The sequence below is a fragment of the Ascaphus truei genome, chromosome 8 (genome assembly GCF_040206685.1).
Source record: "Ascaphus truei isolate aAscTru1 chromosome 8, aAscTru1.hap1, whole genome shotgun sequence".
Classification (NCBI taxonomy): domain Eukaryota; kingdom Metazoa; phylum Chordata; class Amphibia; order Anura; family Ascaphidae; genus Ascaphus; species Ascaphus truei.
In genome coordinates, this window is record NC_134490.1 from 2,618,960 (window position 1) to 2,646,053 (window position 27,094).

At 50.5% G+C, this 27,094-nt stretch overlaps 1 protein-coding gene across 2 annotated transcripts in view; it reads left to right on the forward strand.

The window, feature by feature from the left end:
- VCL (vinculin) overlaps positions 1–27,094 on the forward strand; it is a 53,410-nt gene that overhangs the window by 7,663 nt on the left and 18,653 nt on the right. For both annotated transcript variants that reach the window (XM_075610315.1, XM_075610316.1), the window contains exons 2-13: positions 6,416–6,486; positions 13,114–13,264; positions 14,304–14,412; positions 15,745–15,867; positions 16,729–16,889; positions 21,547–21,637; positions 22,725–22,872; positions 24,018–24,171; positions 24,438–24,613; positions 25,746–25,936; positions 26,284–26,483; positions 26,934–27,062. In XM_075610315.1, the coding sequence (XP_075466430.1) occupies positions 6,416–6,486; positions 13,114–13,264; positions 14,304–14,412; positions 15,745–15,867; positions 16,729–16,889; positions 21,547–21,637; positions 22,725–22,872; positions 24,018–24,171; positions 24,438–24,613; positions 25,746–25,936; positions 26,284–26,483; positions 26,934–27,062 (1,704 nt within the window). The remainder of the gene's footprint in view (positions 1–6,415; positions 6,487–13,113; positions 13,265–14,303; positions 14,413–15,744; positions 15,868–16,728; positions 16,890–21,546; positions 21,638–22,724; positions 22,873–24,017; positions 24,172–24,437; positions 24,614–25,745; positions 25,937–26,283; positions 26,484–26,933; positions 27,063–27,094) is intronic.

A 27,094-nucleotide genomic window follows, 5' to 3' on the forward strand; every position in this document is an offset into this window, starting at 1 on the left:
CTTATATTTTAACCCTGTCCTCGCCGCTACAAACATGAAGATCAGAGCCCCCCCCCCCCCCCCCTGCAGAGACCCTCCTGGTTTTATGAAAGCGGGGACCCCAATGCTGGAGATCCATGTCATGAACCTGTTTAATTTCAGTGTTATGGGGGAGATTAACCCCTTGATGTAGGATAGTGTCCGAGATTAACCCCTTATTCTGCTGGGGGGGGGGGGCGTCACCTCAGAGCCTGTTAGGTACCCCCCACAAAAGGGAATCAAACAGGAGAAGGCGACCGGTACAGCAAATAGAGCAGGAGATGCACCAATTCCAGCAAACTGAAAGGGTGAAGGGAATGCTCTCTCCTGCAGAACTGACAATCTAAGTGCTAAGAGCAATATATAGAGACAATAAGCCGTGAAAGTCATTACGTTGGGGGTCCCCCAAACACAGCAGGCAGAATAAGGAACTATTTTAGAGGGGTGAAGTTGTAGGTCACTGATTTTTATTTTTATTTTTTAATCACGTGGATTATATTTTAGTGGAAACTTAAAGATGGGGAGAGGGGCAGCTGGCCAGATGTTAAAGGGTATTCTTGGTGTAGTGTGTAGTGTGTATGGAGCAGGGGTGGCCAACACCTGTCCTCAAAGGCTACCAACAGGTCAGGTTTTCAGGATATCCCCGCTTCAGCACAGGTGGCTCAGTGGAAGACTGCACCACATGGGCTGAAGCAGAGACTGATTGAGCCACCAGTGCTGAGGCAGGGATATCCTGAAAACCTGACCTGTTGATGGCCCTTGAGGACTTGGGTTGGCCACCGCTGGTTGTGTATTGGAGAAGTGCCAGGGAGAGACTGGTAAATGCAGCTGTGCCGGACTTGGCGATGTGCCCCTCTCTCGTCTTCAGGAAACACCCTGCGCTTCCCATCGTCCCTTATATGGTCCGTCCATCCACGGACCAACGTGTACTAATGTCAGTGACCTGTTTAGGGGTTAAACCTGGGTTTTTACGTGTTTGTAATGGCTGAGCTGAGACTTGGGAGAGGGTGATACAGCCTGGCTGCTCCCTTCTGCCTGACATCACTGTGTCCCCAACAAGAGTTTGCACAAGTACACCCTTGTAACTGGCTCCCTGATAGGGACGGGGTGGGACGAGGGTAAATTAAACCCTTGATTGACCTCCCCTCCCCCACTCTGAGACCCCGAAAAAAAAGACAATTTGTGATTTTTAATTTCCAGAGAAACAAGTGAAGCCATAATCTTTGCTTTAAGCGTGGTTAGTTTAGTTTAAGGACGCCATTTAGATTGTTACATTGTATGTGTCTTTATTTATATAGCGCCATTAATGTACATAGCGCGTCACAGCAGTAATACACATGACAATAATGTCAATAACAAATAATAGAAATAACACACAATGGAAAGAAGTGCTTCAGACATAAAAGTAACGTTTTAGGAAAAAGAGTCCCTGCTCTGAAGAGCTTACAATCTAATTGTTTGCACAAGGTGTATTTTTTTTTTAATAATTAGGTTATTTTTTAACCTGACCCCAAACATGGGCACTACTTGGCAAACTGTAACTTGGCCTTGTGCCCCCCATTGCTGAGGGATTTTATTATAACCCGGCCTCGTGTTTATGGACCTGCACATGTTGCTTTTATTGGGACATAGAAGTATTTCTCCTGTGTTTAGGTGCGGCCGGAGGCGCTGAAGCTCGATGTTGCTGTAAAAATGTTTGCGGGAAAATAAAGGGGTTTGTGGCGATTTCGAGTTGCAGCTGTGTTCACAATTGGGTTTGCGCTGTTCACATCGGCAGGGCTGAAATGTGTTAACGCAGCATTAAATAACGTGTTATACGGTCGGTAACTCGTAGAAATCTGCGTTTACCGGTGTTATCTACCGTGGCTTTAGCTAGCCCAAGTGGCCAATCCGTCTAAAGGGTTAATCCAGGGGTTTGCCAACTCCAGTCCTCAAGGGCCATCAACAGGTCAGGTTTTGAGGATATCCTGCTTCAGAACAGATGGCTTGGTCTTTGACTGGACCACTGATTGAGCCACCTGTGCTGAAGCAGGTATATCCTGAAAGCCTGACCTGTTGGTGGCCCTCGCGTGCTGGAGTTGCCCGCCCTATGATTAGTATATTGATAGTTTAGTCCTCTCCTGCCTGCCTGTAGCAGTGGCCATTAGATGCACAGGAAAGTGAGGGCTAATGCCAGGGTGGCAGAGCCCTGTGACGTGCAGTGTGGTGACGCGCGTTGCGACACGGTGACGTGCGATGTGAGCGATGTGACGCTGGTACTCTGGCAGTAAAACGGTTGGTGACACATCCTTGCACTTCTCGTGTGCATGAGCATTCATTCTGTGTCAAACTGGAGGGTAGCTGGGTGGTCTGACCCTCTGTGGGGTTGGGTCTGCAGCCCACGGGTCACTGGGAGGCTGCTGTGACCCCCAGCAGGCTCGGTTCCCTCTGGTTTATTATGGCGCTTCTGATGACAGCGGGATGGCACCGAGTTACTGCAGTGAAAAGGTCATTCTAATTTAGCACATCCTGATGCACTGAGTGACAGCCGGTCCTATCTCTGCCACCCGCTCCCTGCTTCTTCCTCTGTCTGAGAGATGGGCGCATAGCATTAAAAACTCCCAATACCGGGGCAAAATATCCTCTCTCCAGCTGACGAGTACAACAGGGTCAGCGGTTGACGCTTGATGGTATTAGAGAGTATGGTGCACCACTGCGCTATTTCTAACCCACCACTGCGCTATTTCTAACCCACCACTGCGCTATTTCTAACCCCCACTACGTGTGTGTGTGTGTGTGTGTGTGTGTGTGTGTGTGTGTGTGTGTGTGTGTGTGTGTGTGTGTGTGTGTGTGTGTGTGTGTGTGTTTATAATTTTTTTATTTTTTTTTATAAAGAAACTTTCCAATGCAAATCTCCCTGTCCGTTCCTTGTGTACAGCACACACATTGCTCACATCTTTAAAACCGTACAAAACGCTGTTTAATAAATACAGGTTTTACGTTTAAGTTGGGCACACACTGCTGTTTTCTTTAAGGCACTTTGGTCCCGGAGCGGCAGCCCCCCGTGGTACGAGACCCCCCCGTGGTACGAGACCCTCTCTGCTCCAGCGCTAGGCGTTGCAGGGTGTGATGGTGATGAAGAACATGGCCGTTACATCTGTGTCTGTCTTGCCAATAGCCATTTATGGACGTGCGCCGCATAGCTCTGTGTAGTTCCCGGGATTAGAGGGGCAGTGCCACATTGTGGCACAAACCCGGTTTGTTTATTTTTAAACGGCTTATCGGTGTAATTGGCTTCCTCAGAAACCGGTCATCAACCTCGCAGTAAAACCAACCTTATACAGAGGGCCTTCTGTAATACTAGGAGCAAATTACTACAGAGCTCGGGGGTGGGCAACGCCAGTCCTCAAGGGCCACCAACAGGTCATGTCTTCAAGTTTATCCTTGCTTCAGCACAGATGCCAAAAAGTTAGATTAGTGAGGCCTTTGAGACAGGGACTCGGGGGGGTGTCTGAAAGCATACAATATTTTGTATGATGTGATTGTTTTTAATAGCCCAACATATCAATCGTACAAGGTTCTCTTGCACATAAAACTTTGAGCCACCTGAGCTGAAGCAGGGATATCTTGAAAACATGACCTGTCGAAGACTGAGCCGCCTGTGCTGAAGCAGGGATATCCTGACCTGTCGGTGGCCCTTGAGGACTGACGTTGCCCGCCCCTGATGTAGCTGTATACAGTGTGTGTGTATGTTGTGTACAGTATATAGTATTGGTATTATTACAATAAACAGGTAGAAGGGAACATACAGGGAAGAGGGCCCCGCACCCCTTGTAATCCTGAGTGGGAGACAATAGGAGGGACTGTTGGCTAGAGGGCAAGTCCCTTATATTACTCATCCCTATTAAATAGTACAGGTTGTCGGGATCTCCCCCCCCCTTTTTTTTTTTTAACCCCTTCACGCTCTGGCAGCTAATGGGTTAACGTGTCCCCGCGCTTCTTGCGGTCCCTGCTGGGAGGAGGAAGGATACTGGGCTTCACAGAGAAAAAGAAGTTGAATTCTTGTAATTCTTTTCTAGTATTGCTACACAGGGTTTGGGATGTTTCTCATGTTCCCCAGGGGGGGTTCTGCCTTGTAACGGACTCTGTGGTTTAACTGTTTGAGTGGCGACACTCACCCGCTGCAGTAATGCCGCTTCCTTCCCAGTTCAAATCCCACTGCCCGCTCCTTGTGCGTTTGGGCAAATCACTTTATCTCCCTGTGCCTCCGGTACCAAAAAAGTTAGATTAGTGAGGCCTCTGAGACAGGTACTCACGGTGTCTGCAAGCATACAATATTTTGTAGGATGTGATTTGTTTTTAATAGCCCAACACATCAATCGTACGAGGTTCTCTTGCACATAAGACTTTGAGACTGCTGAGGCCTCTATCAGATGTGATCTCTAAACTGAAGATGGGGAAACTGTAAATAAAGTGTATGAGGCTGATCACAGCAGGGTCCTCCATGTGTGAGCTGTTCAGAAGATTAGCATACTCCTAGCTGGGGTATTGTCCTGTAGTGTGTTCATCAGTGGGTGAGGTGTTGAGAGGATAAGTATGCTGAGCCGGCTGTCGCCCTTGGGTATCAGTCTGGGGTGTGACTAGGGCTGTCACTCCTTCCCTTTAATATGTGCTGTAGGTGTTCGAGGTTTGATTAGTGAGTCATTAATCCAGAGTCCTCCATTCGTCATTTTTCCCTGGAGTCCAAAACGCTGATGTATTCCAGTTCCATGTCCCTCTGTCCTGAGAATTGGGGCAGTTACCTCCTACAGAACCTAGAACTAATGCCAATAAATCCTTCCTAGAAAGTACAGATCGTGAAAAGTGGCAACCAATTGCTGTTCTGGTGTCGGGAACCGATATGGTGGATCTGTGGTGGTTCGTCCTATTTGTGGCGGCCTTGTTTCGTTCCCCCCCAACATTCTTCATATTAGGGCATTTCTTACATTGAATAATAAATATTACATTGCTGGATTTGCAAGTGAATGATCATCTGGCTTCTGATTCCTTGTTGTGCTGGGGAGATTGTAGTTGCTCTGGAAATGTGTTTGAAGGTTTTATATTTCTTCTTGTGGCCGGGTGAAGTACCAAATGCAGATGTTTCCAAGGATGGCAACCTGTTGCTTATAGCCAGGTTAGAGGGTTTGGCTGGCTGAATGGTTATGAACTATGGCAGGTGGGTCAGTGAATACATCGGAGCCTCATCCTCGGTGAGCGTTGGTTGCAGGTATTTGACGCCTTTCAGAGGGGTAATAGATTCATGTAGGTTATGACCAGGGGATCACAGTTGGTCTGTTTTTGTCTCTATTGGAGAAAGTTGCCCCTGGCTATCCTTACAGCTCTTCTATCTCTCGGTCGGGTTGTGTCACGGAGCGTTCTTGTTGGGTGGAGGACTTGCAAAGAAAGGATGGATAATTGTTTCTTGTATCTTCCCCGGAGCAGGTTGGGGTGGTATTGGATGGCGTGACTGTAAATAACTGCTTTCGTGGTGGGGCCATGGTGGAAGCTGGTCCCATGAACGTATAGGAAAATGGAAGGTTTGGGGGGCCAAGAGGGTTTTTTATCTGCCGTCAAGTTCTACATTTCTGTGACTTCCAGTTTGAGGCCGCGGGTTCGTGGGTTTTGCTGTCCCTCTGTTCTTTGTGATGGATCCAGATGGAAAGTTTGGGTAATGGGTCTTTGTGTTCATCTCATGGCTGCTGTGAATGACACATTCAACAGATGACATTTTTGCTTCCTTCCCATCAGGGCCAGAAGCGCCGGAAACGCATTGTGCTCCCCTAATGGTGCTGAAGGGGTCAAAGCAGCATGACCTATACATGCTGCAGTATAGCACAGTGCTGAGTGCCTTCATTTCTCATGCTCCATGTACAAACCATATGTATAAAAGACTTGTTCTGGTCTATTGGCTGCAAACAGATTCCAGAGATAATGGGACATTTTGTGGGTTATAAACTGTAATAATGACATCTGGGGAATACATTGCAATAACAAGATATTTTTTGCATAGAAATGTGAATTCCTGGATTAGATTGATACATTTCTAGCAGGGAGTCTTGTATACATACTCTGTAACCGCATCACCCTGTAAATGTATATCTGTATGTGTAGAGGTATATTAATGGCAGTGTCGGTGTGTACTGTAAGTAGTGATCTCTTCCTGTACTGCTCGCATTGTATCGCCCTGTACTGCTCGCATTGTATCGCCCTGTACTGCTCGCATTGTATCGCCCTGTACTGCTCGCATTGTACTGCTCGCATTGTATCGCCCTGTACTGCTCGCATTGTACTGCTCGCATTGTATCGCCCTGTACTGCTCGCATTGTATCGCCCTGTACATTGTTAGTGGCGAGTCTCACGTTCACTGTCTTTATCTCAGGTTGGGAAGGAGACTGTCCAGACCACTGAAGATCAGATGATGAAGCGAGACATGCCTCCTGCTTTTATTAAGTGAGTACTGTGTATGAGACTCGGGCAGTGAACCCCCACACCTGTCACCCTGAAGAGGGGACATAGTCCTGTGACACATTGTTACTGACCTTACTTATTCCATTTAGAGATGGAGAGTATTGGGGACCAAGCAAAGGGTTAACAAAGTTTGATGTCCAAGTGGATTGCTGGATTATTCCTGCAGTTTCCTGGCTCCTCTCTGGGGGTTCCCATCAATAGTTTGGGGTCCCTCTCCGTGGGTTAGTCACGCTGCTTGCTGTGCGCTGATGATGAGCCATGGGATGAAATCCTGCATATTACCCCTCTCCCTGCCTGTTTATCTCACACTCCCTGCAGAATAAACTGTCTGCAGATACTTCACTGCTCTGTTATCTGCTCTCTAGTTGGAGGGAAATGGAGCAATGCTCTGCGGCCTGTCTATTTGGGGAAACAGGATGGTGCTCTGCGGATCTGGCTAATGGAATAGGGCTATCAAGAGAACAAATGAGTGCACTGTAGGGGGTTACTACTACTACTACTAATAATTATTATTATTACTATTATTATTATTATTTCCAGTATTAATAATCCTAGAGAGGGTGGATGTGATCACCCAACAAATAGGTCCCAAAAAGTACTTGAATCGTAAAGAATGGGGGGGGAGGGGTTACCTAAAACCCGAGCGCTCCATGGCGTCTGCACACCATGATATCGCATATAAAAATCAACTAACAAAAAAAACATTCTAAAGCCATCAAGAAATGCAAAATAATACAAAGGAATAAAAATGGTCGTTTAAAATGGCCGACGCACGAGCAATCCTCCATGTTTCGGGGTTCCACCCTGTGGGGGGAGGAAATTCTGTTTCTTATGGTGGGGTGCACACTTTCTTCAGGCAGCGTTGGGAGACTTTTTTTTTTTTTTTTCTCCCCATACTTCTTTATTATTAACGATGGAAATGGAGCCGTGTTAGCGTGTCCTTCCTTGCTGGGGAGAATAGCCGTGTTTGCGTGTCCTTCCTTGCTGGGGAGAATAGCCGTGTTTGCGGGTCCTTCCTTGCTGGGGAGAATAGCCGTGTTTGCGGGTCCTTCCTTGCTGGGGAGAATAGCCGTGTTTGCGGGTCCTTCCTTGCTGGGGAGAATAGCCGTGTTTGCGGGTCCTTCCTTGTTGGGGAGAATAGCCGTGTTTGCGGGTCCTTCCTTGTTGGGGAGAATAGCCGTGTTTGCGTGTCCTTCCTTGTTGGGGAGAATAGCAGTGTTTGCGTGTCCTTCCGTGCTGGGGAGAATAGCCGTGTTTGCGGGTCCTTCCTGGCTGGGGAGAATAGCCGTGTTTGCGTGTCCTTCCTTGCTGGGGAGAATAGCCGTGTTTGCGGGTCCTTCCTTGCTGGGGAGAATAGCCGTGTTTGCGTGTCCTTCCTTGCTGGGGAGAATAGCCGTGTTTGCGGGTCCTTCCTGGCTGGGGAGAATAGCCGTGTTTGCGTGTCCTTCCTTGCTGGGGAGAATAGCCGTGTTTGCGTGTCCTTCCTTGCTGGGGAGAATAGCCGTGTTTGCGTGTCCTTCCTTGCTGGGGAGAATAGCCGTGTTTGCGGGTCCTTCCTTGTTGGGGAGAATAGCAGTGTTTGCGTGTCCTTCCTTGTTGGGGAGAATAGCCGTGTTAGCGGGTCCTTCCTGGCTGGGGAGAATAGCCGTGTTAGCGGGTCCTTCCTTGCTGGGGAGAATAGCCGTGTTTGCGTGTCCTTCCTTGTTGGGGAGAATAGCCGTGTTTGCGGGTCCTTCCTTGTTGGGGAGAATAGCCGTGTTTGCGTGTCCTTCCTTGCTGGGGAGAATAGCTGTGTTTGCGGGTCCTTCCTGGCTGGGGAGAATAGCCGTGTTTGCGGGTCCTTCCTTGCTGGGGAGAATAGCCGTGTTTGCGGGTCCTTCCTTGCTGGGGAGAATAGCCGTGTTTGCGTGTCCTTCCTTGTTGGGGAGAATAGCCGTGTTTGCGTGTCCTTCCTGGCTGGGGAGAATAGCCGTGTTTGCGTGTCCTTCCTTGCTGGGGAGAATAGCCGTGTTTGCGGGTCCTTCCTTGCTGGGGAGAATAGCCGTGTTTGCGGGTCCTTCCTTGTTGGGGAGAATAGCCGTGTTTGCGGGTCCTTCCTGGCTGGGGAGAATAGCCGTGTTTGCGTGTCCTTCCTTGCTGGGGAGAATAGCCGTGTTTGCGTGTCCTTCCTGGCTGGGGAGAATAGCCGTGTTTGCGTGTCCTTCCTTGCTGGGGAGAATAGCCGTGTTTGCGGGTCCTTCCTTGCTGGGGAGAATAGCCGTGTTTGCGGGTCCTTCCTTGCTGGGGAGAATAGCCGTGTTTGCGGGTCCTTCCTTGCTGGGGAGAATAGCCGTGTTTGCGTGTCCTTCCTTGCTGGGGAGAATAGCCGTGTTTGCGTGTCCTTCCTTGCTGGGGAGAATAGCCGTGTTTGCGTGTCCTTCCTTGCTGGGGAGAATAGCCGTGTTTGCGTGTCCTTCCTGGCTGGGGAGAATAGCCGTGTTTGCGTGTCCTTCCTTGCTGGGGAGAATAGCCGTGTTTGCGGGTCCTTCCTTGCTGGGGAGAATAGCCGTGTTTGCGTGTCCTTCCTTGTTGGGGAGAATAGCCGTGTTTGCGTGTCCTTCCTGGCTGGGGAGAATAGCCGTGTTTGCGTGTCCTTCCTTGCTGGGGAGAATAGCCGTGTTTGCGGGTCCTTCCTTGCTGGGGGGAATAGCCGTGTTTGCGGGTCCTTCCTTGCTGGGGAGAATAGCCGTGTTTGCGGGTCCTTCCGTGCTGGGGGGAATAGCCGTGTTTGCGGGTCCTTCCGTGCTGGGGAGAATAGCCGTGTTTGCGTGTCCTTCCTTGCTGGGGAGAATAGCCGTGTTTGCGTGTCCTTCCGTGCTGGGGAGAATAGCCGTGTTTGCGTGTCCTTCCTTGCTGGGGAGAATAGCCGTGTTTGCGGGTCCTTCCTTGCTGGGGAGAATAGCCGTGTTTGCGGGTCCTTCCTTGCTGGGGAGAATAGCCGTGTTTGCGGGTCCTTCCTTGCTGGGGAGAATAGCCGTGTTTGCGTGTCCTTCCTTGCTGGGGGGAATAGCCGTGTTTGCGTGTCCTTCCTTGCTGGGGAGAATAGCCGTGTTTGCGGGTCCTTCCGTGCTGGGGGGAATAGCCGTGTTTGCGGGTCCTTCCGTGCTGGGGAGAATAGCCGTGTTTGCGTGTCCTTCCTGGCTGGGGAGAATAGCCGTGTTTGCGTGTCCTTCCTTGCTGGGGAGAATAGCCGTGTTTGCGGGTCCTTCCTTGCTGGGGAGAATAGCCGTGTTTGCGTGTCCTTCCTTGCTGGGGAGAATAGCCGTGTTTGCGGGTCCTTCCTTGCTGGGGAGAATAGCCGTGTTTGCGGGTCCTTCCGTGCTGGGGAGAATAGCCGTGTTTGCGGGTCCTTCCTTGCTGGGGAGAATAGCCGTGTTTGCGGGTCCTTCCTTGTTGGGGAGAATAGCCGTGTTTGCGTGTCCTTCCTTGCTGGGGAGAATAGCCGTGTTTGCGTGTCCTTCCTTGCTGGGGAGAATAGCCGTGTTTGCGGGTCCTTCCTTGTTGGGGAGAATAGCCGTGTTTGCGGGTCCTTCCTTGCTGGGGAGAATAGCCGTGTTTGCGGGTCCTTCCTTGCTGGGGAGAATAGCCGTGTTTGCGGGTCCTTCCTTGCTGGGGAGAATAGCCGTGTTTGCGGGTCCTTCCTTGCTGGGGAGAATAGCCGTGTTTGCGTGTCCTTCCTTGCTGGGGAGAATAGCCGTGTTTGCGGGTCCTTCCTTGCTGGGGGGAATAGCCGTGTTTGCGGGTCCTTCCTTGCTGGGGAGAATAGCCGTGTTTGCGGGTCCTTCCTTGCTGGGGAGAATAGACGTGTTTGCGTGTCCTTCCTTGTTGGGGAGAATAGCCGTGTTTGCGGGTCCTTCCGTGCTGGGGAGAATAGCCGTGTTTGCGTGTCCTTCCTGGCTGGGGAGAATAGCCGTGTTTGCGTGTCCTTCCTTGCTGGGGAGAATAGCCGTGTTTGCGTGTCCTTCCTTGCTGGGGAGAATAGCCGTGTTTGCGGGTCCTTCCTTGCTGGGGAGAATAGCCGTGTTTGCGTGTCCTTCCTTGCTGGGGAGAATAGCCGTGTTTGCGGGTCCTTCCGTGCTGGGGGGAATAGCCGTGTTTGCGGGTCCTTCCGTGCTGGGGAGAATAGCCGTGTTTGCGTGTCCTTCCTGGCTGGGGAGAATAGCCGTGTTTGCGGGTCCTTCCTTGCTGGGGGGAATAGTCGTGTTTGCGTGTCCTTCCTTGCTGGGGAGAATAGCCGTGTTTGCGTGTCCTTCCTGGCTGGGGAGAATAGCCGTGTTTGCGGGTCCTTCCTTGCTGGGGGGAATAGCCGTGTTTGCGTGTCCTTCCTTGCTGGGGGGAATAGCCGTGTTTGCGTGTCCTTCCTTGCTGGGGAGAATAGCCGTGTTTACGGGTCCTTCCTTGCTGGGGAGAATAGCCGTGTTTGCGGGTCCTTCCTTGCTGGGGAGAATAGCCGTGTTTGCGGGTCCTTCCTTGCTGGGGAGAATAGCCGTGTTTGCGCGTCCTTCCTTGCTGGGGAGAATAGCCGTGTTTGCGTGTCCTTCCTTGCTGGGGAGAATAGCCGTGTTTGCGGCTCCTTCCTGGCTGGGGAGAATAGCCGTGTTTGCGTGTCCTTCCTGGCTGGGGAGAATAGCCGTGTTTGCGGGTCCTTCCTGGCTGGGGAGGATAGCCGTGTTTGCGTGTCCTTCCTTGCTGGGGAGAATAGCCGTGTTTGCGTGTCCTTCCTTGCTGGGGAGAATAGCCGTGTTTGCGTGTCCTTCCTTGCTGGGGAGAATAGCCGTGTTTGCGGGTCCTTCCTTGCTGGGGAGAATAGCCGTGTTTGCGTGTCCTTCCTGGCTGGGGAGAATAGCTGTGTTTGCGTGTCCTTCCTTGCTGGGGAGAATAGCCGTGTTTGCGTGTCCTTCCTTGCTGGGGAGAATAGCTGTGTTTAAGTGTCCTTCCTTGCTGGAGAGAATAGCTGTGTTTGCGTGTCCTTCCTTGCTGGGGAGAATAGCCGTGTTTGCGTGTCCTTCCTTGCTGGGGAGGATAACCGTGTTTGCGGGTCCTTCCTTGCTGGGGAGAATAGCCGTGTTTGCGGGTCCTTCCTTGCTGGGGAGAATAGCCGTGTTTGCGTGTCCTTCCTTGCTGGGGAGAATAGCCGTGTTTGTGTGTCCTTCCTTGCTGGGGAGGATAACCGTGTTTGCGGGTCCTTCCTTGCTGGGGAGAATAGCCGTGTTAGCGGGTCCTTCCTTGCTGGGGAGAATAGCCGTGTTTGCGTGTCCTTCCTTGCTGGGGAGAATAGCCGTGTTTGCGTGTCCTTCCTTGCTGGGGAGAATAGCCGTGTTTGCGGGTCCTTCCGTGCTGGGGAGAATAGCCGTGTTTGCGTGTCCTTCCTTGCTGGGGAGAATAGCCGTGTTTGCGGGTCCTTCCTTGCTGGGGAGAATAGCCGTGTTTGCGGGTCCTTCCTTGCTGGGGAGAATAGCCGTGTTTGCGGGTCCTTCCTTGCTGGGGAGAATAGCCGTGTTTGCGGGTCCTTCCTTGCTGGGGAGAATAGCCGTGTTTGCGGGTCCTTCCTTGTTGGGGAGTCTTGCCGTGTTTGCGTGTCCTTCCTTGCTGGGGAGAATAGCCGTGTTTGCGGGTCCTTCCTTGCTGGGGAGAATAGCCGTGTTTGCGTGTCCTTCCTTGCTGGGGGGAATAGCCGTGTTTGCGGGTCCTTCCTTGCTGGGTAGAATTGCCGTGTTTGCGGGTCCTTCCTTGTTGGGGAGAATAGCCGTGTTTGCGGGTCCTTCCTTGTTGGGGAGAATAGCCGTGTTTGCGGTTAGAGGCACAGGAAGGATGATTTGTAGTGACTTTCTGATTGTCCATGTCAGAGCATCCCAGTGAGTGAGGGCTGAGTGGCTTGTGCTTTCTGCATTACTTTCAGGCTGGATGGGGAGTGAGTGATGTCTCTGGGAGGCTGAGTGAGTTGCTCTCTGGACTTTGCAGGATGAGTGAGGTTGATGAGTTGACACTGGTTGCATGTGTGCATCTTGACTGAGTGAGAATGGGACTTGATTCTTTTGTACCCGTTGTTGTTCTTTTTAGTGAAGGTTGATCCACTGATTTTTCCCTCTGTGTAATAATTATTGTTCCCTTTTCTCTCTAGCTCAGTGTGAGTAAGGGTGACTGTTCTCTTGTAAATGTTGCTGCCTGTCTCCTCTGAGTGTGAGTGAGGGCGGCTCTTCTCTCTATGTAACTCTTGCTCTCTCCTCTCTGGCTGAGTGTGAGTGAGGGCAGCTCTTCTCTCTGTGTAACTCTTGCTCTCTCCTCTCTGGCTGAGTGTGAGTGAGGGCGGCTCTTCTCTCTGCCTGTCTGGCTGAGTGTGAGTGAGGGCGGCTCTTCTCTCTGCCTGTCTGGCTTAGTGTGAGTGAGGGCGGCTCTTCTCTCTGCCTGTCTGGCTGAGTGTGAGTGAGGGCGGCTCTTCTCTCTGTGTAACTATTGCTCTCTCCTCTCTGGCTGAGTGTGAGTGAGGGCGGCTCTTCTCTCTGCCTGTCTGGCTGAGTGTGAGTGAGGGCAGCTCTTTTCTCTGTGTAACTCTTGCTCTCCCTTGCCCAGGGTGGAGAATGCCTGCACTAAGCTAGTGCAGGCTGCCCAGATGCTGCATGCTGACCCATACTCCGTGCCCGCCCGTGACTATCTCATCGACGGGTCACGGGGGATCCTCTCGGGCACCTCGGACCTTCTCCTGACCTTTGATGAAGCGGAGGTAGGTGGATACGAGCTCCCTGCTTTACACCTTAACCCAGGGGCGGGCAACTCCCAGTCTTCAAGCTCCACCAACAGGTCAGGTTTTCAGGCTCTCTCTGCAACCTCCAGGCTCAATCAGTGGCTCTGTCTTTGACTGAGCCACTGATTGAGCCACCGGTGCTGGAGCAGGAATATCCTGAAGCCCTGCCGGTGGCCCTTGAGGACGGGAGTAGCCCACCCCTGCCTTAACCACTTGAGTGCCAGTGGTGTGCAATGCCTTGCACATTAATTATTGTTATGTTGACGATTTCTGTTTCCCACGTCATTATTTCCCTGTTTTTTTTTTTTAAAGCTTTGTTTTTATTCCTAAAACAAAATGAACCCCCCAAAGAGCACATTAACATGGCTGCTTAACCGCTCCCACTGTGTGACATCACTGTGTGACATCACTGTGTGACATCACTGTGTGACATCACTGTGTGACATCACTGTGTGACATCACTGTGTGACATCACTGTGTGACATCACTGTACCTCCAAGAGCCTTATCAGAGACGCCCCGAATAAGTCGGACTCTCTGGTAAGGCCCTTTGTAGCCGGCACGGGAGACCTCTGTGCTCCCGGTGGGAACGCCGGACTGCAGGTTCTGGCCGGCTGGGGATTTTACTTTTAAAATAACAATGTAAATAAGGTTGGTAATCTGCCTTTAAAGGGCACCACCTCCAGGCCACTTTCAGCACAGGTCACTGCTACAAGAGGCGCAGCTACCAATGAATGGCAGAGCACGGAACATTATGCTGGCGCCCTCTTGCCCCTGACCGTGCCCTCTTGCCCCCAGCCGTGCGCTGCCACCCCAGCCGCTCGCTATGATCGCAGTGACTCAGGATCCTGCTGCATTACCACCTCTGTTCCGGAGATATTCACCTGTAACATAGACACAAACTAGTGTTCCTGCTTGGTGCCATGGCCCTTTGACCTCGGGTTATAGGTCAGGGCAGCGCTCTCTGCAGAGCTGGGTCTGAATCGCACTTTATAAAGTCCAATCTCTGCCTTTCTCAGGTGCGTAAAATCATCCGCGTGTGCAAAGGGATCCTGGAATACCTGACGGTGGCGGAGGTGGTGGAGAGCATGGAGGATCTTGTCACTTACACTAAGAATTTGGGGCCTGGTACGTGACCTCAGATGCTGTCCTACCTGTGTGTGGTGTGACCTCACAGTGCGCAGGTGCTGTCCTACCTGTGTGTGGTGTGACCTCACAGTGCGGAGGTGCTGTCCTACCTGTGTGTGGTGTGACCTCACAGTGCACAGGTGCTGTCCTACCTGTGTGTGGTGTGACCTCACAGTGCGCGGGTGCTGTCCTACCTGTGTGTGGTGTGACCTCACAGTGCGCGGGTGCTGTCCTACCTGTGTGTGGTGTGACCTCACAGTGCACAGGTGCTGTCCTACATGTGTGTGGTGTGACCTCACAGTGCGCAGGTGCTGTCCTACCTGTGTGTGGTGTGACCTCACAGTGCACAGGTGCTGTCCTACCTGTGTGTGGTGTGACCTCACAGTGCGCGGGTGCTGTCCTACCTGTGTGTGGTGTGACCTCCCAGTGCGCAGGTGCTGTCCTACCTGTGTGTGGTGTGACCTCACAGTGCGCAGGTGCTGTCCTACCTGTGTGTGGTGTGACCTCACAGTGCGCAGGTGCTGTCCTACCTGTGTGTGGTGTGACCTCACAGTGCGCAGGTGCTGTCCTACCTGTGTGTGGTGTGACCTCACAGTGCGCAGGTGCTGTCCTACCTGTGTGTGGTGTGACCTCACAGTGCGCAGGTGCTGTCCTACCTGTATGTGTTATGAATGGAAAAACTTTCTCTGCTCGAGTATTCTTGCAATGCACAAGCAACATATGTAATAGGAGAGCAGAGCTACTACCGACATTTATTCCTAACGGAAGGCGTAGCTTGGTGGTGATATCACATTGTCGGTGACCATTCACCTTGTGACCTTTGTGCACGTCCAGGCCCCCAGGCAGAACGATGAGATGCCTCACACTCTTTGGGGCAGAGATTCATGGTGACAAAAATCTTAACAATTCTGTGTACACGGTCAGCGCTATATAAGAAAACAATTGGGGATCTGGTTAATTATTATCTACTAATTATTGTTCTTTGCCATTATCTCCTTTTTTTTTACTAATTGTTCTCCCGTCACTAGCCAAACAGAATTGCAAAGGTTAATTAGTGGTGTGTTCACAGATACTGTACAACAGCTTACAGCCTCATCCCAAAAGAGATTACGTAAATTAAAGCGCGCCCACCGCTTACATTTAAGGTGTTAAACACGACGCTGCCACTCGTTCACTTTGGTCCAGCGAGGGACTGACCGTTTTAAAACGGGTTCTCCCCACACTGCGAGGCACATTAAGGCTGTGGAATGTTCCTATAACATTGGGGTTCTAGCTGGGACCCCCCCAGGAGAGGAAGCGGGCGGGAGAGTAATGTGCGTCTTCCTACCACAGGTATGACCAAGATGGCGAAGATGATTGACGAGCGTCAGCAGGAATTGACGCACCAGGAGCATCGCGTCATGCTGGTTAACTCCATGAATACCGTCAAGGATCTGCTGCCCGTCCTGATCTCCGGTAGTGTGTGTGTGTGTGTGTGTGTGTGTGTGTGTGTGTGTGTGTGTGTGTGTGTGTGTGTGTGTGTGTGCGCGCGCATTGGGCGTGGGATATATTCCCTGTGATCTGTACAGATATCCGGGATCCTGTATATATACATCAGATTGATGCTCCGTTACTACGGTGTAACAATGTGTTACAAAGAGCAGATCCTGGCGCTCCCACCTGTTGGGCTAAAATATATTAGTGACATGTTTACAATTTGAATCCAAGTCTCTGACAAAGGATTACATCTTTTGATCAAACCCTGATTCGAGCCTGGCTTTAGCTAGCTTTTTAATTGCGTCATCTCGCAAAAGCATATCTTAATTTATTTAACCCCTTCAGGGCACTTTCACATGCCTCACAAAGTTTAGTCCGCAGGATCTGTTATTTGTTTTCCCTATCTGTGAGGCCGATCCTTTTACCCGCGGCATCCTTCATAAAGGGAGGCGCGCAGGTAATATGTACGGGCTTCATCCGAATGTGTTAGTTTGTAATAAAAGCCCCCGCAGCTCCGACCGACGGAGGGCTCAGGAAAGCAGTGACAGGTTTTGGCTCTGATTCTCTCCCCAGAGCGCTGAGGGGGAAATAAGTCGTATTGTGCATGGAATGTACGGCGGGAGTAAGTGCGCAAACTATTGCATGTAGGTTACAATGTAGCAATATTACTAGATATAATATTATTAGTGTAAGTCACGAAATGTTCACTTGCCTTGAGGATAACCCTGCCTCTGCTGTGCCCCTCCTCCGTTTTGAGTTGCTCAGCGGGGGGTGACTTGTTTTGTGATCCGTGAAGAAGTGAAGTAATGGTTTTTGACTCCTCGTCCTCTTCCTCCTCAGCCATGAAGATCTTCGTGACGACCAAGAACTGTCGCAGCCAGGGAATCGAGGAGGCGCTGAAAAACCGCAACTGTACCGTGGAGAAGATGAGCGCCGAGATCAACGAGATTATCCGGGTGCTGCAACTCACCTCCTGGGACGAAGACGCCTGGGCCAGCAAGGTGAGGAGAGGGGTACATGGGGGTACCGCAGCCTAATGGCATTAACATTACAGGTGTGCGAATTCCTTTTGAAAGCGAGAGTTCACACACACAGCTATAGAGATCTCTAATTTGCCATCACTACAAGTAAAACATGAATGTAAATAGAACTCTCTTTGTTTATCACATAAACGGCAGTTGACACAAGTTTAGTAAAATTTGGGTTTCTACGTGTTCTGGAGAACGTTGCTACACAGGATCGATTTCGTTGTGTTTTGTACCAAGAGAAGAATTCTTGATTTTTAAGGATGTGCTTCGTAGAGAGCTTTCCATCACAGTACACACGAGGAAGAGACTTGTGAGGTTTGGAAAGCTTTGTGCACACTTTCATCTATGAAGGACTGTCTGGTGGGTAAAAAGTATATCCATCTTTTATGTATATAGCACCCACAGTGTACTGGGCGCTTTCCAGAAGACAATACAGGGAATTATACAATAAGTGCAACAAATAAAAGCAGACAATAGGAAGGAAAATCCCTGCCCCGGAGAGCTTACAATCTAAGTGGTGTCTTGGGAAATTTGGAGACAGCAGGTGAGGGAATAAGTGCAGTAGATGGTCGTGCTTGGCCACGATGGTTGGTAGGAGTGACTGTGGGTGTGGGACAGTGGCCATGAGTCTGAGCTATTGAAATGCTTTATTTAGGAGGTGAGTTTTAAGGTTTTATTTAAAGGTGGGGAGAGCTGGTGCTTGGTGTATACGGAGTGTGGGGGAGTCCCGCAGGTACGGGGCAGTGAGGGAGAGAAGGTGCTGGGTGTATACGGAGTGTGGGGGAGTCCCCCAGGTACGGGGGCAGTGACGGACAAAGTTTAAGTTGAGAGAGAAAGCTGTATAGGTGGAAATGAAACCGTTCTGGGTAGAGTGCAGGAGACTAGCAGGGGTATAGCGAGAGATCAGAGCAGGTGAGTGGAGAAGTTTAGGAGGAGAACTTTGTAGGTAATCTGAAATTTGATGGGAAGCTAGGAGAGGGATTTAAGGAGGAGAGACTGTTTTGCGCGAGTGAAAATATTCCACCTACATAATGTTGTATAGATTGCCAAGGTTACAATAATCCAGACGGGAGAGGATAAGGGCAGGCATTACAGTTTTAGCAGCACAATGAAATCGGAAAGGGCAGATCTTGCCTCTACGAGGGATGCTAAACAACAGTAGCAAACAAAGATACAGTAGCATTATATGAAGAAGGTTGCCCCTTTTTTTACAGGAGCTGACAATCCTAAAGCGGCAATGGGATTATTTGTAGCAGTATATCCCAACCTGTGGAACACCGTTATACATACTGGGGTGGTTCACCCAGTGGTTGAAGGGTTAAATGAAATGAGTGCCTATTAGCGGGGTAACCTACGGATAACCCCTTTGCTGTAAGAATAGAAACAGGGGGAACAGTTTTAACTTGATTCCCACCCGCCGATGTCTCAGGGATTCAATGCATATCAGTCCCACCTGGCAGCACAGGGGTTAAAATACACAGTAAGAGGGTAGATTTGTGAATATTGCTAAACACACCATATCTTCCTGAAAATGAATTTTAGTTTTTCTCCCACCAGTTCCAGTGAAATTCTGCTCTTTCCCCCATAGTTCTCGCCCTCTCGCCCTCTCGCCCTCTCGCCCTCTCGCCCTCTCGCCCTCTCGCCCTCTCGCTGCAGCTGTTTGGCCAATGATAGAATTCTAATTACTTTGGGAAACGAGGGGAGGGTATTTGGGAATGATTGGGAATGATGGGGATCCGTGTTCCCTGCACACATAACTCTGCACAAACCAGGGGATGGTATTTGGGAATGATTGGGAATGATGGGGCTCCGTGTTCCCTGCACACATACCTCTGCACAAACCAGGGGAGGGTATTTGGGAATGATGGGGCTCCGTGTTCCCTGCACACATACCTCTGCACAAACCCAGACCTCGCAACAAAAAGATAAGGATCGCAAACCCCTAAAGCTTGGAAACCCGGGAAATAAAACAGACGGAAACACGGGTCTTGCTGGGGCTGCCCTTCAGTTCAGCAGAGGGGGAAAAAAACTAGACCTGGGGTGGCCAACTCGGGTCCTCAAGGGCCACCAACAGATCAGGGTTTTTAGGAAAATCCCTGCTTCAGCACAGAAGGCTCAATCTTCGACTGAGCCACCTGCGCTGATGCTGGGATATCCTGAAAACCTGTCCTGTTGGTGGCCCTTGAAGACTGGAGATGGCCACCAATGGGATAGACCCTGATCTAATAATGTAGCCATGCTTGTGGCATCGATACTTTGACACTTGTGGGCGTGGTGGGAGGGGTAGGGGGTAGCTGGTATCTCAGATGGGTAATGTTGGTGAGCGGATGTAACAGTAATGTTGTATAATGTGCCCATCTCTAGGTATAGACCTGAAAGCTGGTCCTGACACAGCGCGTGTCACGATACAGCGCGTGTCACGATACAGCGCGTGTCACGATACAGCGCGTGTCACGATACAGCGCGTGTCACGATACAGCGCGTGTCACGATACAGCGCGTGTCACGATACAGCGCGTGTCACTGCATCGGTGTTATTATTTTGCTCATGGCCTCATTCTGTTTATTTGGAAGGTTCTTCTCTTGTGGGGTCTGTGTTTTTCATGCTCTCCTCTTTGCCTCTTTTCCCCCCCGGCCCCCTCTTTCCTTTAATTGTTTTCGGGTGTGTAGAAGGTAAGCCCCCCCGCCCGCCCCCGCATGCCCTGGTAACCTCTGAGTGCTGTGTTCTCTCCTAATGCTGTGGGTGAGCAGAGTGTGCCGGAGTCTTCCCTCGGTGCAACCGCACTGGTTTCTCATGGAACTTCTAATCCCAGAGCTTTTATTTTATTACCCCGGATTGGAGCAGGGGGTCTCCGGAGCTGAACCCCTTTAATTTCAGCTTCGGGGACCCCTTGGTTCCAGAAATACCTCGGTAGTAGGTGCCGGTAGCAGCTCTGCTTGGCTACCAGGGGTCACGTAATGGTCGCTGTTCAGAGCTCCTGCGGGCCAATAGGAGGCCGCGACGTCATCTGGTTGGGCTTCCTATTGGCCCATGAGACGCGAGAGCTTTAAACGTTAAAGCCCAGCCGGCGCCGATACCGGCACCGCCCCGCAGAGGCGAGTACCTCTGGAATCGGGGGGTACTCGGAGCGGAAATGAATGGGACCAGGGACCCCCTGCTTCAATCCTGGGTGAGAAAGAGAAGCGCTGGAATTGTTCCTCCGGCGCGTCCGGAACTATTAAAGGAGGCGCGCTGGGCCCCCTTCAGGGCTGGGACTTAATACGATCAATGCAGCCGATCGATGGCGTGATGAGATGCATGTACATACAGAGCAATGTTACAGGCGTCTCCCGCAGGGAACTATACTGTGAGGGAAAGGCTTTCGCTGTAGCACATGGCTCCCGTATAGATCTGACGCTGCATTATCATGGCTCCCGTATAGATCTGACGCTGCAACACATGGCTCCCGTATAGATCTGACGCTGTAACACATGGCTCCCGTATAGATCTGACGCTGCATTATCATGGCTCCCGTATAGATCTGACGCTGCATTATCATGGCTCCCGTATAGATCTGACGCTGCATTATCATGGCTCCCGTATAGATCTGACGCTGCATTATCATGGCTCCCGTATAGATCTGACGCTGCATTATCATGGCTCCCGTATAGATCTGACGCTGCATTATCATGGCTCCCGTATAGATCTGACGCTGCATTATCATGGCTCCCGTATAGATCTGACGCTGCATTATCATGGCTCCCGTATAGATCTGACGCTGCATTATCATGGCTCCCGTATAGATCTGACGCTGCATTATCATGGCTCCCGTATAGATCTGACGCTGCATTATCATGGCTCCCGTATAGATCTGACGCTGCATTATCATGGCTCCTGTCCTCAGAGAGAGATTTTAAACCTTAAACCCTATGTGCCAGTGAAAGGTGTCACATCCCGCTCTTGTGCATGGGATATATATATATATATATTATTATTATTATTATTATCTTCTCTTGGTTTGGAGGTGCAGTGCCACACGCCTGTTTTCCAGGGAGCTTGTCCTGTGCATGGGGGTGTCTTTCCGAGGGGCTTTTATCCCCAGTGTGTATTTCCTGTATGGTCTGTTTTTTGGTTTTTATACTGCCTGCAAAAGAATGAGGACCGGTACTGTGCACGGAAATATAACACTATATACAGTATGTCTGAGATGCACTAACTCCCTCAGTCTGGATTCCTCTCCCGTAGAGCGGTTTCTTGACGTGACGCTCACATGCCCTCTTACTCTGGCTGACGGTTTTTACGCTCTAGCTCCTGCTGTGTATGTGGCGCCAGACCAGTTATTTCCCCCTCGGAGGAGGGGGGTTTAATGTACGGTTATGTCGGCGGTTTTGCCGCTGGCTTCCTTTGGCCGTTATCTTGTTCTCCCGTACTGTTGCATTCTCCCCCATGCAAGGATGGAGATTTTCCTCGTTGTGGTTCAGCGGTGTGTGTGTGTTTGCCGTGTGTCTGGCTGCACCAAGCCTGAGATTGGAAGGGGTCCTGGTATTGAGTTGGCAAGCTTGCGGTGGGTGCTGGGATGTCGGTGAGATGTCACCCGGGTGATGATGAAGACGTGGCGATTTAAAAAGGTTTACCTCTTCCTTGTGCGCAGGACACGGAGGCCATGAAAAGAGCGCTGGCCCAGATCGATTCCAAAATAAACCAGGCCAAGGGTTGGCTGCGAGACCCCAATGCACCTCCAGGTAATTGGCCGCCAGCGCCAGGGGTCCGGGGAACACCTGCAGGTTTTTCTTGCACGCCTGTGGGGTTTTTTCTTGCACGCCTGTGGGGTTTTTCTTGCTTCGCCTGTGGGGTTTTTCTTGCACGCCTGTGGGGTTTTCTAGCCTCCTGGGTGCCCCTGGTTTAATATACGGTTGGAGTTTTAGGTTTGATTTTGTGTATCCCTGCTGCTTGTGTAAGGCTTACATTTGTATTTGTGAGTCTCACTGTTGTGTGGCAAGTTGGGTGTCGTCGGTACAAGTGACGTTTTGTGTGGGTGTGGTGTAGTGCGCGTGACGTTGGACTGTGATGTGTGTGTGTGTGAGAGCTTTGATAGTGTATCTGTGTGATATGTTCTTTGTCTGTGTTTTATTAGTGTGTATGTGATGCTTTGTGTGCATGATATAGTGTATCTGTGCTGACACATTGTATCTGTATGATTTTATTAGTGTGACTTCGTCAGTATACAGTTTTTTTTCCCCATAAAATGTTTTAGTTTTTTGTAGTACAGAATCTCACTGCGTACCCCCCTCTCCTGTGCCCCGCCCTCCTGTGCTCTCCCCCTCCTGTGCACCGCGTGCTCCCTCCCCCCACCTCCTGTGCTCCACGTGTTTCCTCCCCCCCGCCCACCTCCTGTGCCCCGCATGCTCCCTCCCCCTGCCCCCCTTCTGTGCCCCGCGTGTTTCCTCTGCCCCCTCCTGTGACCCGCGGGCTCCCTCCTCCCTCCTGTGCCCCACGTTTCCTCCCTCCTGTGCCCCGCGGGCTCCCTCCCCCTCCTGTGCCCCACACGTTTCCACCCTCTTCCCCTCCTGTGCCTCGCGTGCTCGCTCCCCCTGCTCCCCTTCTGTGCCCCGCGTGTTTCCTCTCCCCCCTCCTGTGACCCGCGGGCTCCCTCCTCCCTCCTGTGCCCCACGTTTCCTCCCTCCTGTGCCTCGCGTGCTCCCTCCCTCTCCTGTGCCCCGTGTGCTAACTCCCACCCTCCTGTGCCCCGTGTGCTCCCTCCCCCTCCTGTGCCCCACGCGTTTCCACCCTCTTCCCCTCCTGTGCCTCGCGTGCTCCCTCCCCCTGCAGGTGACGCGGGAGAACAGGCTGTGCGTCAGATACTGGATGAGGCCGGGAAGGTCGGGGAGCTGTGCGCAGGGAAGGAGCGCCGGGACATCCTGGGAGCCTGCAGGGCACTCGGACAGCTGACCGATCAGGTGTCTGATCTTAGGGCCAGGTAAAGACGGCACACGGTCAAGTTCCCCCAAGAGCTGACAATCTACACACAATGTTATGTTAGACAGTAGAAGCAATGTGTGTATGTGTGTATGTGTGTATGTGTGTATGTGTGTATGTGTGTATGTGTGTGTGTGTGTCGTTAGAAATTAGGAGATCTGTGTGATCAGCAGTTTACTCTAACGTCTGTGAGCTGGGGGGGAAATAAAAACAGGAAATTGTGTATGTATAATATTTATCTGTATAATATTTATCTGTATAATATTTATCTGTATAATATTTATCTGTATAATTGTGTTTTTTATTAAAGTAAGGGGAATTGCTTCATTAAAGAGACCGTCCCTTCTAGTTCTTCAAGAAAGGAGCATATATCTCAAGTGATCTGAACCCCATAATATTCCAGTCCCTGATTTGCAGAGTCCCGCTGAATAAACAAGCAGGATTAAAAAAAACACAAAAAAACACAAAAAAACTCTAAAAGGCGACTTTAAAACTTAGAAGCTAAACGGTTGAAATAGCCGACCTAAAAAAGTACTATACCAAATATCTGCGCATGTAGCGGTCCTGCGGCTCTTATTACAGGCGGGTCTGGAGCTTTTACAGAAAAGTGCCAAACGTTTTAGAATGACGTGTTCTGATGAGGATAAAATAAAGTGTTTTTTTTGCCATAATTGCTCTAAATTCATCTTTTCCTCTAACTTCCTTTCTCTTCCCTTTAGCCTTTGCTTATCTCTGACCTCTTTCTCTCTTCCTCTCTCTGTAATGCAGCCTGCTTCAAAAACAGGTGCAAATCTACTCAATGTATGTCCATGTATAAATGAGCTTGCACCAGGGAGTGTGTTTTGGGGAGTGGTTATAGGAGCAGGTAGGGGACGAGAGAATAAATAATATATTATCAGATGTTACAAAAGTTGTGTCTTCAACCTCCCACGTCTCTCTCTGCCTCTTTCTCTCTGCTGCCTCTTTCTCTCTCTCTGCCTCTTCTGGCCTCTTCTGGCCTCTTCTGGCCTCTTTTTGCCTCTTCTGGCCTCTCTTTGCCTCTTTTTGCCTCTTTCTCTCTCACACTCGTCTCGCCTCACACTTCTCTCTCGCACTCCTCCTGTGTGTCTCACCCATCTTTTTCTCTGACCGCTCTCCCTTGTCCAGGGGTCAGGGTGCTTCTCCTATGGCCATGCAGAAAGCTCAGCAGGTGTCTCAGGGTCTGGATGTCCTGGCCGCCAAAGTACAGAACGCGGCCCGCAAGCTGGAAGCCATGACCAATTCCAAGCAGGCTATCGGCAAGAGGATCGACACTGCCCAGGTGAGTGCGCGCATGTGCGCATTTGCGTGTGTTTACAAGAATTTTTACGAAATTTGAAGATTAAAAACGGCTTTGTTTAAGGTTCGATTTATATTTTATAAAAGCCATACATTGCAAAAAGTATTAGATGTGTCTGGGGAAGGGGAAACCTGTGTATTTGTGTTGTTTTATTGCCATTGTCTTTAAACCCCATCTTACTACGATAATAGATAATGATCACACGAGTACTTCCCTTTGTCTAATCGCCGTTATTTAACCCTGCACAGAGCTGGCTGGCAGATCCCAACGGGGGCCCTGAAGGTGAGGACAATATTCGGGGCATCCTGGCTGAAGCCCAGAAAATCGCGGAGTTGTGCGACGACCCGAAGGATAGGGACGACATCCTGCGCTCACTAGGGGAGATAGCGGCCCTCACTGCCAAGCTCACTGATCTCCGCAGGCAGTATGTACACGAGGCTCTGCTGCTCCCTTCACATGTGCGAAGGAGTTACGGATTTTATCTTCCTCTACCCTTTATTTCTACGGCTTTTTTTCTTCACTTCCTGCTCTCGTGTTCCCCTTCTCCTCTTTTCTGTTCTTTCCTTCCTCCCCGCTTTCATTTTTTTTTTTCTCTCCATAGTTTACATTTGGGAAACCGCTTGTAAAATTGGCCGATGCGTTTAATGCTGTCAGGAGCTTCGTAGTATTTAGAATAGAAAGATTGGTTTTACTCCTTCACTGAAGCAGTTATAAGATTGGGAGATAATAGAATGGATTTGGTTGCTAGAACATAAGCGTTTTCAACTGTAAAATAATCATATCGCATAATCATGTCGGAAGGACTGTGCACCAATGGATAAAAGGTCTGTGCTTGCCTGCAGTATCATTGGATAGCAGCGGTCCTTTGCAAATCAAGCAATCGCTGGTTACATGGATGAGTGCTTTCAGTGTATCTGAATGCACACCTGTGTGAGAGTCTCTGAATGCACACCTGTGTGAGAGTCTCTGAATGCACACCTGTGTGAGAGTCTCTGAATGCACACCTGTGTGAGAGTCTCTGAATGCACACATGTGTGAGAGTCTCTGAATGCACACCTGTATGAGTCTCTGAATGCACACCTGTATGAGTGTGTCTGAATGCACACCTGTATGAGTGTGTCTGAATGCACACCTGTATGAGTGTGTCTGAATGCACACCTGTATGAGTCTCTGAATGCACACCTGTAAGAGTGTGTCTGAATGCACACCTGTATGAGAGTCTCTGAATGCACACATGTGTGAGAGTCTCTGAATGCACACATGTGTGAGAGTCTCTGAATGCACACCTGTATGAGTCTCTGAATGCACACCTGTATGAGTGTGTCTGAATGCACACCTGTATGAGTGTGTCTGAATGCACACCTGTATGAGTGTGTCTGAATGCACACCTGTATGAGAGTGTCTGAATGCACACGTGTGTGTGTGTGTACGTGTAGGACTGTGTGTGCATGATGAGTTTAATAAGCCCTATTATAACGGTCATAACTTCTGGTTTCTAGTGATTCTCTGCTCCCCCTCCAGACCCCAGGGTCACGCTTCCTCTTCTCTCCTCTCAGGGGTAAGGGGGACTCCCCAGAGGCTCGTGCCCTGGCCAAGCAGATCGCCACCTCCCTGCAGAACTTGCAAACCAAGGTGAACCGCGCCGTGGCTAGCAGCCGCCCCGCGAAGGCCGCCATTAACATGGAAGGGAAGGTGGAGCAGGCACAGCGCTGGATCGATGACCCCTCTGTGGATGACAGGGGCGTGGGTAAGGAAGCTGGGCGGGTCCCACGTATATATGACAGTGGCCTGAGCCAATTGGAGAGCTCCATTTCTGAAGGCGCCTTGGGGCGCTCCAATGGCCAGAAATCGGGGTACTTTATATCAAAAGTTTTATTAAAAAGTTTCATAGATTAATGCCTCATTTTAATATTTAAGTAATCTAATACACACACAATAAATAAAATGATATAAAATACATTAAAAAGGTATTATAAAAATTTAGAATAAATATCCGCCTTATAGGACTTTTTGTGAGTCGGTCCCAGCTGTGATTTAGGGGGGAGAGGGTGTCCGAATGTGGGGTCAGGATTATCTCTGCTGCTCCCTGGACAGGTCAGGCTGCTATCCGTGGCATGGTGGCAGAGGGGCGCCGCTTGGCCAACTCCATGATGGGGCCGTTCCGCCAGGACATGATGGCAAAGTGTGACCGGGTGGAGCAGCTGGCAGGGCAGCTGGCAGAACTGGGGGCACGGGGCGAGGGGGCAACACCGCAGGCGAGAGCCGTGGCAGCTCAACTCCAGGAAGCCCTCAAGGTAATGTGCTACATCCAGGGACACTATATATACCGACTGTATATACTGCGGGTGTGTATACCGACTATACTGTGTGTGTGTGTGTGTGTGTGTGTGTGTCTCTATCTATCTCTATATATCTATACACTGTATGTATTCTCTCTGTGTGACTGTATATACTGCGGGTGTGTATACCGACTATACTGTGTGTGTGTGTGTGTGTGTGTGTCTCTATCTATCTCTCTATATCTATACACTGTATGTATTCTCTCTGTGTGACTGTGTAATCTGTGTAGGGGTACTCTGTATGGGTGTGTGGGTGTATACCCTGTGTGTATGGACTCTGCGTGTATACCATGTGTGGGTGTATATACTGACCACATACCCTGTGTGGCTGCACTCGGACACTATACAGTGTGAGGCCCTCGCTGTGCGAGTTTACTCCTGACCCCGCTTTCTCTCTCCCCCCAGGATCTGAAGGGGAGGATGCAGGAAATGATGACACAGGAGGTCTCGGACATCTTCAGTGACACGACCACCCCCATCAAACTTCTGGCCGTGGCAGCCACGTCTCCTCCTGATGCCCCAAACAGAGATGAGGTCAGCTGTGCCCCCACCTCGTTCCTCTCCCT